Source organism: Vitis riparia, chromosome 1 (genome assembly GCF_004353265.1).
Source record: "Vitis riparia cultivar Riparia Gloire de Montpellier isolate 1030 chromosome 1, EGFV_Vit.rip_1.0, whole genome shotgun sequence".
NCBI classification, from domain to species: domain Eukaryota; kingdom Viridiplantae; phylum Streptophyta; class Magnoliopsida; order Vitales; family Vitaceae; genus Vitis; species Vitis riparia.
In genome coordinates, this window is record NC_048431.1 from 2,807,727 (window position 1) to 2,827,049 (window position 19,323).

The 19,323-nt window shown below is 34.6% G+C and overlaps 2 protein-coding genes across 2 annotated transcripts in view; one reads left to right on the top strand and one right to left on the bottom strand.

The window, feature by feature from the left end:
• Positions 1–955: 955 nt before the first annotated feature.
• On the bottom strand, positions 956–5,805 carry LOC117926736. Its single transcript, XM_034846351.1, has 6 exons — positions 5,538–5,805; positions 4,544–4,711; positions 3,931–4,192; positions 3,679–3,845; positions 3,317–3,466; positions 956–1,628 (listed from the first exon to the last, which is right to left on the bottom strand). Exons 1-6 carry the CDS (start codon positions 5,577–5,579, stop codon positions 1,281–1,283), a joined length of 1,137 nt encoding a protein of 378 aa, XP_034702242.1. The 5' UTR covers positions 5,580–5,805; the 3' UTR covers positions 956–1,280.
• A 7,486-nt stretch (positions 5,806–13,291) lies between these two features.
• Positions 13,292–19,323, top strand: part of LOC117915753 (mediator of RNA polymerase II transcription subunit 25) — a 70,459-nt gene continuing 64,427 nt past the window's right edge. The window contains exons 1-2 of the mRNA XM_034831436.1: positions 13,292–13,614; positions 15,529–15,559. Of these exons, the coding sequence (XP_034687327.1) occupies positions 13,517–13,614; positions 15,529–15,559 (129 nt within the window). The 5' untranslated portion in view covers positions 13,292–13,516. The remainder of the gene's footprint in view (positions 13,615–15,528; positions 15,560–19,323) is intronic.

The following is a 19,323-nucleotide window of genomic DNA, read 5'->3' on the forward strand; positions in this document are numbered from 1 at the left end:
ATTCTCTCTGTTTTTCATTCTCTTAACTTTCTTAACTCTCTTATCTGATTTCTTCTTCTCTATTATATATCAAAGTAAGATATATTTCATCTCTACTACTTTGATTTGCATTATATTTATGTTTATTTTACAACAATCTGGGCTTTATTTTGACTCCTATTTTATCTATGTTACCAAGGAAAGTAAACACTATGGAGAAAATAGTTTTTAAAAAATTATAGCGGTTTTGTCATGTTTTTCAAAACTTGTTTTTAAAAATTATTTTTTGTTTCATAAAATATGATCAAATGATTCATAATTTTTTTTGCTTTTAAAAATTGATAAAAATAATTTTTACTTATCCTCAAAATATTATTTTTTATTTCACATTTTCTTTTAATTATTAAAAAATAACAACGATCAAACACTATTAAAACTTTTTAAAAAATAAAAAATTATTTTTAAATCACACCAATCTATTTTTCAAGATAATTTTAAGAATAATTCTTTAATGTTGATATTATTCAAAATAAAGGTGTCTTTCAAAAATATTTTACTTATTACACATTGACTTCTTTGACAACACTTTGTTTTCAATAATTATTCGTATTTACATAATGAATTTTAAAAATAATCTAAAAAATAAAAATAACTAAAACTCATTAAAATACATTCTCCAGAAAACCTTATTTCCAAAAACTATTTTTCGAGCTTAGAAGACAATTCTCAAACAACCTCAAACCCTGTGTCTATTTTATTTTTTTTATTTTACTTTTGAAAGAATGGGTAGAATTTAGTAAAGAAGAAAGGGTAAATTATTTATTTCAATTAATAAAAAATTGGAAAGTCATTTGGTTTTGTTTAATAATTAAAAAACACATCTACAGCATCATGAGTGGAAGGAGGATGATGGAGTAGAAAACCATGTACCAGCAGTCAAGCAGAAGTTGATAAGAACCATGGCCTAACAGTGAAGTTCCCAGAAAATTGGGTGGGTCGAGCTCCCCATGTCCTGTCTATTTTTTTCCTTACTGAAATGTATGAGAGTAATCAACCCAAGTTCCAATTTACAAATATAAACTTGATCCACAAAACTCGATTACCCAAAACAGCCTTCAACAATCTCTTGAAAAGGAAAAAAAAAAAAAAAAAGAATGTTCTCGAGAAAGGAGTTTGCTAATTCCTCGATGTTACATATCTTCTACACAATAAGAAAGCTTGGAAGTTCCAAGAAGTTTGACAACCTTTTGCTTGCACAAAATGAAGACAGGTATACTACTGTACAGTATCTCTTTGTACGTCTAAATATTGAAGACAAGCGCCCTTTCCCATCTCTGGGGATGGTAAGGTATGAAATTCACAATTTTCTTACCTTCCAGTAATGGCAACTCATCCATGGTGGGGATCTTCTCACGCCAGACAAATTCATTCTCGTGTTCAAACTTCCTGAGCATATCAGCAGCATCATCGATCTCCTTCCTAAAAACTACTCGCCATGACTCCTCCCCTGGCATTTTCTTTTTCGCATTGACCAGAGCATGATGAAGAACTCCAACTGCAACCCCTACTTGGCCAGCAATCTTTAGACTGTCTGCAAGATACTTCTGACTCCTTAACTCGTGTAACGCTTTGCAAGATGATATGAAATCCTGCAAAGACCCAAGAAAACTATCCATGAGCATTTTTGCAACACAGAAAAAAAAAAACACAATAAGGGGGAAGGAAAAATGAGAAAATATAGGTACTCGGTAGATATCGTGTAATAGATTCCCATGGATTTAACCACTAATTTGCCATAAACAAAGCAGTGAGAGAATCCTATTTTCCATGGAGTGGAACAGGTGCCAACTAAAAAGCTTGTTGAATAACAACATCACCAGTCAGAGATAGATTTATCCACATTTTGAAATAGTGCCAGGGTTCAAGTATGACTCCAACAGCATTACAAACAGAACAATTCCAAGGAAGATGCATTTTTCCAGCAATGAAAATCACACGTATTTAGGTCACCACAATTTTTACAAGTAAAGAAGAAAATTATACAATGATATGCCCATAGCATTAACAAAATTACATCAGAAATAAGGAAATTAATCAAAGATGACAACCAAAAATTAGAACCAATTTCATCAAATGATACAGATGAGTTGAACTCATAATAACCTTGAAAGAAACATTCATATTTTGAGGGATGCCCAGAAGTGAAATCCCAAGGGACAAGGCAAGGGACTGTCTTGGAAGACAAGGTCAATAACCTAAAAAGTTATAATAGCAAGGGAGTGAAATTAATTGCCAATTCTTATACCACAGTGTAATCATAAATTCAATAACTCAATGCATGGTATTAACCAAAGCATACTCCAAAGGGAATGCACATTTGTTTGCACATGTAATGATTATTAGAAAACCAATCAAGGGCAAAAGTAGCTGCATCAAAGCACATCAAAGTTGCTGTAAGCCTCCATGTTGAGCATGGCAAGGCATCAATGGCAAAAACCAGTTGCCATTCCATCTACAAATCCTGCCAAGCAACAATGATGAGGCCACCCTGCCACCAATCAAGGGATTTACCCAGTGCAACCATCTGCCCTTAATGAATAAGCCAACAAATTGTTTGGCCTTGATATTGGAGGATTGTTAAGGAAAGTCCACATCAGAGTGTGGCAAACCAATGCTGACAGGGAAAAAACTCTCATTTGGGCAAACAATAACGAACCATGATGATATTGATGCAACAAAGACTACTGAAAATACATAGCAATTCCCTTGGGCATTATTTGGTTGGCATTTTCAAACAATTTTCCTTGCTTTTGAAAGCAAATATTGCAATAAATTTAGATCATACCAGCAACTAAAAGTACCTCAAAGAAGATAGCCAAACATACTAAGTTATCATATCCCCAATAATATGATTCTCTTATCTTTGAAAAGGGTAAACAGGGATATCAAAATCAGAATTCTTTAACAAGGTTGTTAATCACCTATCAAGATGATTTCATTCACTCTCATTTTGACATGCCAAGTTGGTTGGATGAACGATTGAACCAAATTTTTTTTTTATGAAGGGCAATGCTTAGCTTTTTGTACTTTGTTCAGGCAATCTTATGCACTCTTGAGGCATTATTTGCAGAAACAGAAACCATTTCTGGAAAGAAAGAGAAATAGGGGAATGGTTACAAATAGTAACAGAGAAATGATGCAAGTGCTACTCTTTACATAAGACAGGTGACGAGAAACTATTCCACTGTGACCTAAGAAATCACCGATTTTTGCCCAAAATATTATTGAAGATAAATAAATGAAGCCTTAATAAATATCATGTAACATGAATGCATACCAAAAAGCGTGATGAAATATCTTTGCACTCTCCAGTTGTTGAATATAAAACACCAGTGGCTTCATCAAGAAATTGTGTGACACCATAGTGCAGCTTTGCCAAAAGACCTCCGGTATTTCCTTTTTCTTCAGCCTTCCTTATAGTCACAGCCTAAAACATATTTGGAATAATCCTTTGATTATGAAAAAAAAAACAAGCTTACCTCAAAAACTGTTATCAAATGATAAAGATAAACCAAGAGAAAAAACAATGGGGAAACTATAATCTTCCGCAAACGGTGTGTGAAATTTTAAAGGCTACAACTCTTTAACAAAAGCCCTACAATGCTAAACCATAAACTATAAGATATGACAAACACTGACCTGGGCCTCAGCCAAACAAATAAGGCTCATAACACTGGACACTGCTGAGGTGGATTCAGGTGGCCTCTCAGCAGTCGACGCAGGATGTAGAGATGGAATTACATCATGAGCCAGGTATTGATAAACTCCAGCTGCTTTTCTGAAAAGGGTAGCAGATTGCACCAAATCTACAATAATGCAGAAGAAAGTAATGTTGCTGCTGTCAATAAACACTAGCAAATTTAATTTGAGGATTAGAATGGCACTGCCTACCTGCTGGTAGAACTTCTAAAGCCCGCTCCCGAAGAATTGCACCATAAAGGAAAAGGGTCATGCAAAGCTCAAACCACAAACTATCAATTTGAAAATACTTCGGGCCCAGAAGATTGAAAAAAGATGATGCACTAAGAGCACTTGTCCATCGTATCTTCAGTTCTGTAGTCCACACAATCATCTGGCGGTTGTTGCTAACCAAATCAAAGTGAACAACCAAGTTTTCCAATAATGGCAGATACTGTTCCAGCTTCTGGAGGTCCTGATGCATTGTATAAAAAATAAAAAAATTAAATTATATAAGGAGTATGGTCTGCTACATGCTGCTGGAGAACAATGGAGTTTGGAAATCATGTGCAAATCAAATGATTTGACTTGGATTCAAATAATGTGTGATCAACAAACAAATTCAGCACAAAACATGGAATTGTCACCAATAACAACTAGGATAAAATCGGAATATATACATCAGTTCGTTTATCAAAATTCAAAGAACTTTCTCCACAGAAATACAGAATTACACAAGCAAACAAACTAACTATATGCCTTGAAACATTTTTTTAGAGGACTCTAAAATGGGAATAATAGGCATGCAGCAATTATTTGACAGTACCTGTTCACAAGGAGATGTCAATCCTCCAGATATTTCCCTTGCAATAGCATCTGTAATGAAGCTGCTCTCATTAATAGACTCCTCAATCACTCTACGCTTGGAGCTCAACTCTTTCAGTTGCTCAAGTGTGCCAGAATCACGTCCAACATATACATCCTCAAACACAATCTGTTGACATTCATATTATATTACTAGCATCATAAATAATGGTTAAATCATCCAAAACAGAGCAATGCAAACTTCTTTTTCCCCTTTAAATGAGTCGATGCATTAATAAGTCATCATGAGTAAAGGACATAGAAAATGAAACACATGATGAATAAACACATGATATTTTTCTACATATAGCAATTAAATAGTATGCAGTTTGCTCTATTTTCTCTCCTTGAAATGCATCCTAGGCAAGGTTATTCCATGTCATATGACCCTTCATAGGTCAGTTGGAAGGTGCCAACTAAAATGATAGTAAAGCACCGCAGCCAAAGTGCTGGTACAGTCCCAAAAGATTGTAACGCAGGCCCGGGATTGCTTGTGGGTCAATGAACTCTGAAAAGGCTTACCCACCTTTCAGTCCATCGTCAACCTTGGACCCAGATAAAAATTTCACTTCAAAAAGCTATATCATTTTCATCAAATGTATTTCACTTAGAAACTAAAAAATGAACCATGAACTTTCTGTCAGTGGGGTTTAAGGAACCTTATTTCCTGCTCTCTTTCATTTTGAATAAGTAGCTTCCTGTTATAAATTGGCGACAAACACCCCATGGCTGAGCAACGAACTCAAGTTAACTAATTACCCAGTTTTGAATTCCTCCATATTCTCCACACAATTATAGATAAAAACAGACAATCATTATTTTGGCCCCTCCATTGTTGTCCACACACGATACATCCTAAAAAAGCACTACAATTGACATACCAAAATTGAATTCAACATTCGATACTAACAAAACACAATAAAATTCATCCGCGTATAAACGGAAAACAAGAATACCTTCTTAGTTTTGAGCTTCGCGGGGTCCTCAAAGCGCAGCATCGTCTTAACTGACGCTACTGGTGCATTACTCCTGGCAAATTCTGGACCAAGTTGGGAAAAACCCAGGTTGGAATATAAACCCTAAATCAATATCCACATGGGACGCCAATTCAATTACTGATCCGGAGATCTAGCTTCTTGCCCGTCGGCAGTTTTGTTCTGATTTTCGTTTTCTTCTCCGTTAAGGCTTCAAGAAGAGGCTGAGAAAGCCGGTTGCGTGGGCCTGTGGGCCCTCGACGACCTCTGGACTTTGGGAAATGTTTTTTTTTTTAATTATTAGAAGATGATAGTTATGGATAACTTCTTTATTTATTTTTTAAAACTGTTTTGAAAAATAATTTTTAATAATAGTTTTTAAAAATTATTTTAAGTTGTTTTATAAAATAAATATTTATTTGGGAATCAAAAATATTTTTAATATTTTTAAATATGTTTTAAAAATAATTTTTATATTCACAATTTTATATTTAAATATTATATGTATTTACATAACTATTTTTTAAAACATCAATAAAAAAAGAAGTGAAAACAATAAAAATAATTAAAAAATATTATATAAAAATAACTTTTTTTCCTTTTTTTATAACATAAAATATAAAATATTTTATAGTTGTCCGTATTTTCTAATTTTTTTATTCTAAAAAACAAAAAAAAAAATATTCTTAAAAATAGTTTCTAAACGATAATTATGATTTTACATTTACGAAATACTAGTTTAACCAATAGTTTTACCATAATTTTATCATTTGACTGTATGTGGTGGACTATTATTTAATAAACTATTTTTATTTAATTATTTGATAATAATTATAATAAATAAATAAATAAATATATATATATATATATATATATATCCATATTTTAAAAATAAATATAAACGAAATTATAAAAAAGATAGATGATGTCAATATATCAAATTTTTAAAAAGAATTATTACAAATATTAAATAATGATGAGATAAATTTATTAAAAATTGAAATAAAATATAAAGCATAATGCTTACTTAGTCGACGTTGAAAAAAAATCTACCCCAAAAATCCATACATACAGACATTTTTGCACAGAAAAAAATATATTTAAATAATGAACTTGTTATTCTATCATAGAAATATTAAGAGTGATTTTGAATTACCATTTCCATTTGATTTATTATACCACAATGATCCATGCATCGAAACCATTAGATTTTACATCTAGTGGGCCCATTAGGAAGTATAACTTTTATAGTTGTGCGAGATCGAAGATCATACACTATGGATCCATGTGATGGGTCCTACATTTTATAAAATAATCCACTGCCGTCTTCAACTTCCCATTATAACACGATGGAATTGAAATTCTTTAACAATTATATTATTAAATAAAAATTTGTTCAATCTCGTATTTTGACCGTAACAAAACAATGGATTGAAATTAACTTTTTTATATTAAGTATGATGAGTAAAAATGGTTCACTAAAGCGTGGAATAAGTTACATGATGGTAAGACCATAATGCTTTGAACCCAAAGAGAAAATCAAAAGAAGATTAATTTAAAGATAAAAACCTTATGATCATAAAAATCGTAAGATTATTAGACTAAGTTATGTATGTGTATAATTTGTTTAAAGAATCAAAATTCATTTAATTTTATTTTAAATTATTTTCATAATTTTATGAAGATTTTTAAAATGAAAAATTTTAAAAATGTCTTAACATAAAGATATTAAGTGCTTCCGACTTAAAACTCTCAAACAATTTTTTTTTTTTTTTTTTGTTGAAAATGCTTGAGTGATTGATTGGTTCTATTAAGATTGCTATTTCAAAAATACTCGTTTTAATGGTGAGATTTTTTTTTTTTTGTTCAGTTGATAGAAAAACAATGTCTTACAATTAACAATAGTTACAACATTACAGCAGCGACCAGTCGAAAGGATGTGTGGGCAGGCGAGCAGGCGGAGGCGTAAAGTGGACTTGAGACGGAGCCAAAACGGGTCGGTGGCTCGGCCCTTTGAAGGACTTAAGTTGGTGAGTGGGCTTTCTAAGTCCGACCCATTAGTGAATTTAAAATATTTTAAGTTGGCAAGTGGCCTTTCTAAGTCAGGCCCATTAGCAGATTTAAAATTAAAAGGGGTTGCAATAGTTGAAGATGGGTCGTCGTCTTCAAAGGATTTTTGGTGGGCTGGTGAAGAGGATAATAATACGACTATTGGGATAGACGACTTGGATGGAGAATCAAGCCTAAGCCCTTCTCAGCTTCCTCTAGTGGACAAAGCCCAGAATGTTATGGCCCATTCTCCGGCTTGGTCTGGCCCAAGAAATTGGAGCAACTCATAACTAAAGTTTATTAAACTCTAGGTGACGGAATGAATGAGGAAGTAGTTGGTAGAAGAGCAACAAATAGTGGAGAGGTCAAAGACAGATCAAGCTTTAGTTGAAGAAGCTTTAAGGTATGATGATGATTTTATTTCTTGGGGAATAAGGGAATAAGGGATTTTGGGTCATCTCCATCTCATTCTTTTTCTTTTGGTCGGACTTCAATGATGGGGGAGTATTACGACTTTTCTGGGGCAGTAAGTGAGGCAATTCAGGGGGAGATTTCGTTGCGTATGGTCATTGCATCTGGGATTACAGAGGGTGTAACCACTACCTGTTGGGATTTGATAGAGGTGAATAATGGTAGCAATAAGGAAATAAAAGTGGAGTTGTGTTCAGCTCAATCTAAGTCACAGGAAGATAGGGGTTGGGAGGAAAATAGCTTGGCAAGGTTCAACAACTTTCTGGGTTTTTCAATAGAGGGGTTGGAGAAGGGTATGCTAGTTTTTTTTTTTTTTTTTTTTTTATCAAAATTAGAAAAATAATTGAGAGAATTCATAGTAAAGGTTTATTGGATAAATCAAAAATTGAAAGGGAGTTAAAGAGACTAGAGTTCTCAATTAATAATAAGGGAGGGAAGAAGTAGAAATGCCCCATGCAAGGAAAAAGGTGTTAGCTGTCGGAAGTCCCATGAAGATCAAATTGTTGAGTTGAAATGTGTGTGAAGCAAATGATAGCACTAAAAGGAAATTAATAAAGGCTCTCATAAGAAATCAGAAGGTAGATTTATTTTGTCTTCAGAAGACAAAAATTCATGCAATGACTGATGGTGTGGTAAAGAGTTTGGGCACTGGGAGATTTTTAGAATGGGGGACTTTGGATGCTTTTGGCTCAGCAGGAGGAATTTTGATTTGTTGGGATAAAAGAACGTTTGAAGTACTAGATTTGGAGGTAGGTCAATATTCAGACTCTTGTATGTTCAAGAATGTGGAAGATGGGTTTGTCTGGATATTCACGGGAGTATATGGACCGTTCACTAAAGAGGAAAGGGAATGTTTATGGGAAAAAAACTAGGGGCAATAAGAGGAATTTGGGAAGACCCCTGGTGTTTAGAGGGTGATTTCAATATCATTTTATTTCAAATGGAAAGGAGTAGGTAAGTGAGGTTAACAACAACGATGAGAAGATTTGCCTAGATAGTTGATGAGTTAGGGCTAGTAGATTTACCTATGCAAGGGGGATTGTTCACTTGGAACGGGAGACAAAATAATCAATCTTGGGTTAGATTGGACATATTTTTAGTGACTCAAAATTGGCTTGATCAGTTTAGCGGAGTTCTTTAGAGCATGTTGCCTAGACCTACCTCAGATCATTTCCCTATTTTGCTGAAGAGTGGTGGTTTAAGAAGAAGATCTTCCCCTTTTAAATTTGAAAATATGTGGCTTAAAGTAGAAGGATTCAAGGATCTCATATGGAGTTGGTGGCAGGAAACTGTTGTAAGAGGCAGTGCTAGTTTTAGACTGGCTGCAAAGCTGAAGGAGTTAAAACAAAAAATTAGATATTGGAATAGGGATTTTTTAGGAGGCTGGAATTTAATAAAAAAAAATCAGCTCTTCAACAAGTAGAGTTTTGGGATTTGGTGGAAAGTGAGAGGAGTCTGTCAAAAGAGGAAACAGAGATAAAAAAAAAAAAAAAAAAAAAAAAAAAAAAAAAAAAACAAAAAAAAAAACAAAACAAAACAAGAGAAAATTATAAGAAGTGGGTATTATTGGAAGAAACTCATTAGATACAACTTTCAATGGAAATATGGTTAAAGGAAGGAGATAAGAACACAAGATTTTTTCATCGTATGGTAAATGCCCACCGTAGAAATCACTCTTTTGATAAAATTAAGATAAATGGGGTGTGGCTAACAGAATAGCAAAATGTGAGGGAAGGGGTAGCTAATGCCTTTCATCGATTGTTATCAAAAAGTTCAGAATGGAAAGCTGATATTGAGAGGCTGCAACTTGATCACCTAAGTCTCCAAGAAGCTGAGAGTTTGGAACTACCTTTCTCTGAAGAAGAAGTCCAATATGCTTTGATATAAATGAATGGAGATAAAGCCCCAGACCCGGATGGCTTCACAGTGGCATTTTGGTAATCATGTTGGGACTTTGTGAATGAGGAGGTCATGGAAATGTTTAATGAATTTTATGAATAAAGTTCCTTTATCAAAAGCCTAAATACTATTTTTTTGGTGCTAATACCAAATAAATGAAGGACTGATGATCTTAGGGATTTTAGACCTATAAGCTTGTTAGGGGGATTGTATAAATTGTTGGCTAAAGTGTTGGCAAACATGCTTAAGAAAGTGATAGGAAAAGTGGTTTCCTTTGATCAAAATGCTTTTGTGATGGGTAGACAGATCTTGGATGCATCACTAATAGCAAACGAGGTGATTGATTCCTGGCAAAAAAGAAAATATAAAGGGCTAATATATAAATTGGATATTGAAAAAGTATATGACAACATCAATTGACATTTTTTAATGAAGGTTATGCAAAAGATGGGTTTTGGGTCAAAATGAATTGGATGGATGTGGAGATGCATATCAATAGTTAAGTTTTCCATTTTGGTAAATGGGGTGCCGACAGGGTTTTTTTCGAGCTCCAAGGGACTATGACAAGGAGACCCTTTATGATGCGAACCTCAATTGACACGCTTTGAGACCCAACAAACAGTATTGGGCAATTATTCCAATACTGTTTGTTGGGTCTCAAAGCATGTCAATTGAGGTTCGTATCACTTTATCTTCTTACCTATTTGTTATGAGAATGGAAGTGTTGAGTGTTCTCATAAGGAGGGCTGTTGATGGGGGCTTTCTCTCAGGATGCAGAATACAAGGAGGAGGAAGAGTAGAAATGAATATATCTCATTTGTTATTTGCTGACGATACAGTTGTTTTTTGTGAGGCAAAGAAATAACATTTAACTTATATGAGCTAGACATTGTTTTGGTTTGAAGCTACGTTAGACTTAAGAATCAACCTGGCTAAAAGTGAAATCCTTCTAATTGGTGGGGTGGAAAAGGTTGAGGAATTGGCAGTGGAGTTAGGGTGTAGGGTAGAGTCTTTGCCTTCGACTTTCTTGGGACTGCCTTTAGGGGCTCCACATAAATCACTTTCTATGTGGGATGGGGTGGAAGAGAGAGTGCGCAGGAGACTAGCACTTTGGAAAAAAACAATATATTTCCAAAGGTAGAAGAATCATTCTCATAAAGAGCACGATGACTAGTATGCCCATCTACCAGATGTCTCTATTTCGAATGCCCAAGGAAGTAGCAAAAATACTAGAAAAATTACAAATAGGTTTTCTATGGGGAGGGGGAAACTTGGAGAGGAAAACCCACTTAGTTAAATGGGGGGTGGTGTGTGTGGATAAAGAAAAGAGTGGGTTAGGCATAATGAAGCTAACACTTTTGAATAAGGCCTTGCTTGGTAGATGGATATGGAGATTTGTCTTTGAAAAGGAAAACCTTTGGAAAAAGGTGATTTCGGTGAAGTATGGGTAAGAGGGCCTTGGTTGGAGGACAAATGAGGCTAATGGGACGTTTGGAGTGGGGGTTTGGAATGAGATTTTGAAGGAAACAAAATGGTGTTGGGAAAATATAGAGTTCACAATTGGTAATGGTACTAAAATTAGATTCTATACTGATCATTGGTGTGGCCTTGCAGTGTTGTCCCAAAGTTTCCCCAATTATATGCTTTGGTTGTCCATAGGAATGCAACGATGGATGAAGTTTGAGATCTGAATTTTGGACAGGGAGGATGAAATCTAAGTCTCATTAGCATTTAATGATTGAGAGCTGGATTTGGTAGGAGACTTGTTAACTGTTTTGAGGGGCTATAAGCTAACTTTGGAGGAAGATTTAGTTACTTGGAAGGGTGGGAGAAATGGAAAGTTTGGTGTTAAGGAAGCGTACAGATTGCTGATTACACCTAATGACATTTATTTTCCAAATAATTGCATTTGGGTGACTAGAATCCCAACCAAAGTTGTTTTTTTTTTTGCTTGGGAGGCTATGTGGGGGAAGATTCTTACCCTAGATAGACTTAAAAAAAAAAGGTGGTAGCTCCCAAATCGTTGCTATTTGTGTGGCTATGAAAAATAAATTGTAAATCATATACTTTTACACTGTAGAGTGGTCAGAGTTCTTTGAGAGATTGTCTTTGTCTTATTTGGCATTCAGTGGGTTTTCCCATAAATAGTAAAAGAGGTGTTAATGAGCTGGATGGGCCATTTTGGGGGCAAAAAAAATGAAAAAGATTTGAAAATCCATTTCGTTGTATATTTTTTGGATAGTTTGGAAGGAAATGAATAGATTAACTTTTAGGAGAGGGGGTATTTAGTAGTACAGAAACTCAAAAATTCTTTTGTATATAACTTATGGAGTTGGGTTAGATTGTATATTGGAGAGGAGTCTTCTTTACTTATAGGTTTTTTGGAGTGGTTGGCATCCACTTAAGGGCTGGTGAGGTTTTTTTTGTTTCAAATCTCACTCTTAGAGGTTTAGGCTACCTTGTATACATCTTGTATGCTTTGTAGTTGTTTGCCTTTTTCTAATATACTTCGTGTTTATTTATATAAAAAAAAACATTAGTTACGATATTAGATTCTCATTCTTGATATATTATTTGTTGATATTGTTATTTTAAGTAAGTTTACTAACAATATGCTATACTTTGATTAATTTCAAGTCATTGTAAGAATTGTATTTACAAAATTTACATTTATATTGAAAATAAAAAACATCATAAATCAGAATCATTCCGATTCTCAAATTTTTATATCAAAAGAAGAGAAATCTTTACACATCTATCAGTATATTTGATGATTACTTTGAATTAATGAATGCAATTACATTTATTTTTTAATTACAAGATAAAGTTTGATAAACGATATGTAAATTGTTCAACATTGAAATGAATTAAGGCTCCAAGGCGACATTGATTTGAATAAAAAAGAGCGTTATGAAATTTGATTCATATTCTTAATCGAATTTAATTTTAAACTTCTAATTTTTACTATTGATTTTTTAAGAAATACATATTTCTTATTTGAATATATCCCTCGATATGCAAAACCTGATTTTCGAGTTGTATCTACCAAAACTTTCATCTTGCAACTCGATCAATTTAGTTTATATATGTACTTTTACTTATTTTCATGTATTTTAATTGGTGAGAATAAATTGCTTGTTGTATTTTTGTATTTTAAGATAAAATGATAAATGATAATAAATTAGAAAAAAAATAAAAAATTATAGTATGTATGCATGTGGGGTAGGCACTAAAAAGTTGTTTGTTATTTTATTTTTATTTATTTATTTTAATTTATTTTTCATAATAAAACTTTTGACATGGCAGGATGAAGTCATGAAGGTTGACAACGTGCGATTCATCCGAACTAGGGTTTATCTCAGCCCTTTTTAAATCACATATCCAAAAAGGAATTGAGAAGGTTGAAAATAGTAAAAATACGAGTTAAATCAGAGGGGGAAACGTAATCTGAGATCGTCTGTTTACCGGGGTGGTGTTGCTCGGTGTTAATCCATTTTCCAATGTGCATTGCGCCAAATTGAGCAACGCCCATTCTCAGGAACATGGCGGAGAAGCAGCTGGTCGTGGCCGTTGAAGGCACTGCCGCCATGGGTCCCTATTGGCAAGCCGTTGTTTCCGATTACCTGGACAAGATCATCAGGTCCCTGCCTCTTCTCAAAATTTTATTTTCGAAATTTTCCTTGATTTTGATTTTTCATGCTACTTATCGAGTTCTTGAAATTTTAGGTTAGTTTATCTAGGATTCCTAAGCTAGGGCGTGAAAATAATTTTGTTTATCACTTATTTGGTTGCTTAGAGATTGTGAAAAATCCGTAGAAAGTTCAAGAATCTTACAATCACCATTCTGTTTCGTGCCCGGTATGAACCTCAGAGTTATTGTTATTTTCCTAGGGTTACAATCAAATGGAGCATCAATATGGGTGGAAATTTTGCGGTTTAATTGACCGTCTAGCGGCACCATCTTTGTATAATTTGTAGTTTTGTTTTTTTCTTTTCCTCTAGTTTTAGTTCATACTAGAGGTTGTAGCAATACGATATATGCCCATAAAAATTTCCAAGTTTTCAAGAGTGGAAAAAAAAGAAACTCATTAAGAAGGAAAATTTGGAAATTGTGTGAGAAGTTTGAAAAATTGCGAAGTCTTAGTGAGTGGAGCTATACGATAATAATTTTGAACGAATCTTTGTTTGTTATCTTTTTTCTTGATTAGAATCAAACAATTCATTGATATGAGTCTTAGATTGTCATCTTTGAGAGACCCATAAATCTTAGAAGACAGGAAGAAGAGAGAAAATTGGTTCTTCACTTTCTATGTAGTATAGATATATTATAGCTGTCATATTTTAGGTACATGGATGTATATATGTGTTAATTATATTCATATTATAGCTGTCATATTTTGGGTACATGGATGTATATATGTGTTAATTATATTCATATTCCATGTGTTAATTATATTTACATTTTGTGCAGTGTAGATCAATTTATCATGATCCATTAAACTTTAGTTTGCCACTTGTATGTTACTTGCATACTCCAAAATTTTCATTAGGGGAAAAGTTTAGATAGGGACCTCACAAATAAAATGGTGTGGATGTTCATGACTAATTGAAGTTGTCACTTTAGCTTACTGCTACTCATGGATGGGTAAAAGCTAGCTTAATGCAAATGCTACACTTTAAAGTTACTATCACAAAAATTAAAAGAGACTTCATTACACATTGAGCACAAACCTTCATCAAGTGGGCATTTGGTAAGTTACATTTGCACTGTGATTGCAACAATTGAGCCTTGTGGATCTAAACTTAAGCTTAGTTTTAAACAATTAGGGCATAGAAGATCGTTTCTCTAAGATTCTTAGTTCTCTCATGCCATAATAGAGTATTGATTGTCACTACAAAAAGATTTGGTTCAATCCGGTTTATGGAGCTCATGCCAGAATGAATGTGCAAATGTAGGTCATGCAGTTGCATTGTGCAGTTCACCTGTGTACTAAAAGTTTAAAGCTCTTAGTATTATTTATTAAACGATGACATTGTTTTTCTTGTAAAAGTTTATATCATGGAGCACATTTCATGGTTGGACTCTATGATCTTCTTGCACTCTCTAAGTTCAAGTTCTTGTGTATATGCTTACAAGCATTTCTCTGTGCCTAAAGCCAAATTAAAAACACATATAAATGGTTCCACATAATAAGTTAAAAATATTAGAATGATTTGACGTTTGTGGATAATATGATTTTCTTTCTTAGTTGGAGGATACCCTTTTAAGCATGTTCTTAGAATCTCAAGTAGTTCCCATATCATAAGGTCTATACTCATTCAGTCATGATGTTTTTTAGCTTATACAGTCACCTAAGGCATTCTCATCTAGTGGTAGTGGGTAGGCTTATGCAGTAATAGATCTTACACAAGTCTGGATGTGTCATGTGGCTTAGCTAAGGTCATTGAAACGGTATTGCCGCATTTTTCTTATTGAACTATTAGGATTATTTTCAGAATTATATATTGTTAATATGTTGTATACATGTTTTGATTTGTTGTGGTGTCCGTGCAGGTACTTTTGTGGTAATGAGTTGGCAGGGCAGGTATGCCTCTATTTTTTTTTTCTTCCTACGATGAAGTTTCCAGAATTTCTTTTATGTAAATGGAGGCTTGTTTAAACAATTATGGGCATCATAATAAACCATCTATAGTTAAGGTTTGATTGCTCAAATATTCTTACTGCTTAAATAATTTATTCTGAGAAAGTATTGCATTTGAAATATGATGCACTGGGAGTTTTATTTGGTCTGGATCATATATTTTCAATTGCTTATTCATGTATCCTAATTAAGGGGGTTGAGCTACCTTGGGCATGGGAGGGACGCTGTTCCCCCTAAAAAAACCAGGACCAAAAAAACATATATATTTGATAGGTAAAATCAGGATGGTATATATAAAAAGAAAAGGGCGCCCAAAAAGCGTCCCAAAGCATTCAAGAGGTATGTAATGGTCGCCAAAAGGCAAAACCAAAAAAAGAGGGGTTACAAAAAACAACACTCGCTCTCACCTAATGCTCAACCAATAAAAAAAAGTGATCAAAGGTAAAGGCCCATCAGTTATATACATATTTGTCCAAGACTATAAAGTACAAACAAAAGAGTTTTTCAGCCTTTGGATTGAAAACTCCTCGTTATCAAAAGCAAGTCTATTTCTTTCTTTCCAGACCATCCGGAAGATACATAAAGGGGTTGCCTTCTATGTTTTTTTGTGCTGCTTGCCCACAAAGGAGCCATGCCAAAACTAAAGAGAGTCTCTCTAACCATCAAGGATAAGACCCAAGACATGCCAAAGAGAGCAAAAAGTAACTGTCACAAGACCCTAGCCTTGACGCAATGAAGTAGAATGTAGTTTATGGTTTCTTCTTCGATGTGGCAAAGGAAACATTTGTTTTCTAATGACCACCCCCTCCTCTCCACCTGATTCAATGTTAAGGTCTTTCCCCATGACGCTTTCCAAGCGAAAAAACTCACCTTGGGAGGTACGCAAAGACTCCAAATGATACTCCTCATAAATGGGACTGCACCTCTTGGCTCTAGTGTAACGTAGAGGGACTGGACAGAAATCTTCCCGCTCTTCAACTTTGTCCAAAGTAAACTATCTTCCATGTCTCTAGACACAATCTTCTCTTGAATTCTTCGAAGGAACTCCTCAACAATATCCACTGCCTAATTGTTGAATTGCCTAGAGAAACACAGATTCCAACTGAAACCTTAATTGTGGAGTTCCAAACATCCACCACCCATGTCTCTTTTGAAACTGCTAAAGCAAACAAAGAAGGGAAAGAATCACACAAAACCTTGTCTCTAAACTAGTTATTCTTCAAAAACTTCACCCTTTTGTCATTGCCAAAACACAATCCTATTACTCAAGAGAGTTTATTCCTTCTTTATAACTTTCCATAAGCCCACCCCATGCCTCTTTCTCACTTCATGAGAGTCCACCCCCCTTTTTCTATGCCATACTTCCCATTGATGACTTGCTTCCAAAGAGCCCCATTTTCATCTGCAAAGCGCAAACACCATTTACAAAAAAGGACCCCATTGATTGAAGAAAGACATCTAATGCCCAAACCACCTTTCCTCTTATCTGAACAAACAATCTCCCACTTTATTAAGTGAGACTTTTGCGCAAGAGCCTCTCTATCTCAAAGGAAATCCATCTGAATTTGCTCAAATCTCAATGACTGACCTTGGCATGCTCATCAAGAACATAAGGTAAATAGGTATACTAGAAAGAGTGATTTTCCTTTTAACTATATATAAAAAAAAGAGTGATTGTCCTTCTTTTAGAGATATATTGTCTGTTCTATATTGTTAACCTTTTGTGAAACCTCTCTTTCATTCCATCACAAGCTGCTGTGAATTTAAACGGGGCACCCAAAGGAAGACCCAAGTAAGAGGAAGGAAGAAAACATCTAAGTTCTCTACCCTCCCCACTGGTAATAACTCATTTTTATCCAAATTGATTCTCAACTCTAAAATGGCCTTGAACCATATTAACAACTAGCTTAAATAAACCATTTGATCCTATAAAGCCTTATAGAATACAATAGTATCGTTAGCAAACAACAAATGTGAGATTTGGAACCCTTTGCCACCTTGCCTCCTTGCTTTACAAGCTGACAAAAAGCCCACACTTATAACTCTCTTGATAAGATAACTAAGAGCTTCATACCAATCTTAGAAAGGGTCCCCTTGCCTTATACCCTTAGAGCTATGAAAAAAGCCAACTGGCGTGTCATTGGCAAGGATAGAGAAGCTTGCTATAGAGATGCACCTCTTTATCCTTTTTTTTTTTGGATAGGTGAATGAAGATTGTATTAAATTTAAAAGGTATACACGATGTAAACAAAGCAACCAAAAATTAGAAGGTGCAAATACACAAAAACAAGCAACTGCACCCTACAAAGAGCCTAACTAGTCCACAAAATCGATTAGTGACATAAAACCATCCGCAATGTACAATTTAACTCAATTCCAAAAAAGATGTAAAAAAGAACTTTTAATTATTTGATTCAAGCTTTCATAATTCTCAAAGGTTTTTTTTATTTCTCTTCCTCCAAATGGACCAAAAAAGGAATAAAGGAGTCTTAAAAAAAAAGGGCATTAAAGAGCAATTTTCCATGTCTTTTTCCTTTTTTTGCCAACAAAGGAGCCACCCCAACTCAAGAGCATCCCTTTGAAGAGTGCATCACCCACTGTACATTGAATAGAACAAAAATCAACTACTACAAAATACGCACTTTTGGACAATGAAAGAGAATATGATCCTTTGTTTCTTCTTTTGGTTTGCACAAATAGCATCTATTAGACATCCCTTAACCCCATTTTTTGAGTTGATCCTAAGTTAATATCTACCAAGTTGCTTTCCAAGCAAAAAAACTAGCTCTTACAAGAGCCCAAGAGTTCCAAACTGTACTATGAGAGGGGAAAGGCTCCGCTCTCCTACTTACCAAGGAGGAGTAGAAAGACTTAACCGAAAAATCACCATTCTTTGTCTCCAACCATACCATACTATCATCGTTGCATGAAGAGATGGAAAAATCATGTAGCCTCCCCAAAAAGACACCAACTTCTTCCAACTTCCAGTCATTCAACTATCTAAAGAACCTACGGCCCCAACTGTCACCTTCCTAGACATCATCCACCCGAACATCTTTTGAAAATGCTATAAAATAAAGATTTGAGAACGAATCCCTCAAAGGTGTATCCTTGCATCACTTATCCTTCAAGAATTTCACCTTAACCCTGGAGCCAACCTTAAAACTTGTCCTATTTTTGAACCCCTCCCAACCATTTCTAATTGCCTTCTAAACCCCCCACTCCATAACTCTCTCACCTTTTTTTACATCAACCCCCATCATTTTGTCCGTATTTTCCCACAATCACTTGCTTCCAAAGACTATTCTTTTTCACTCAAGATCTTCAAGATCATTTTCCTAGAAGAGCCTTGTTAAAGGTCGAAAGATTTTTGAAACCTAAGCCCCTTTTTTGTTTATCCAAGTAGACAATAGACCAATTCACCCGATATGGCTTGCTAACCAAAATCCCCTTTCCCCAAAGGAAGTTCCTTTGGATTTTTTCCAATGTAGTTTCTACCCTCTTAGGGATGACAAAGAGGGACATTGTGTAAATTAGCAAGCTGGATAAGGTGCTTTTAAACAGACTTTGTTTTCCTCTTTTTGGAAGGTACTGTCTTTTCCACAAAGCAAACCTTTTTTGGAAATGCTCTTCCACCCTTTCCCAAACCTTGGAAGACTTGTAAGGAGCTCCCAAAGGGAGACTTATGTAGGTGGTTGGGAAAGAAC

Bases quoted from the DNA above. Each gene is read 5' to 3' on its own strand.
- LOC117926736 (XM_034846351.1), bottom strand. From the start codon at position 5,579: ATGCTGCGCTTTGAGGACCCCGCGAAGCTCAAAACTAAGAAG. The intron at 4,712-5,537 runs GTATTCTTGTTT...GAATGTCAACAG, and splicing joins CGAAGCTCAAAACTAAGAAG to ATTGTGTTTGAGGATGTATA. The intron at 1,629-3,316 runs GTATGCATTCAT...GGGTCTTTGCAG, and splicing joins ATATTTCATCACGCTTTTTG to GATTTCATATCATCTTGCAA.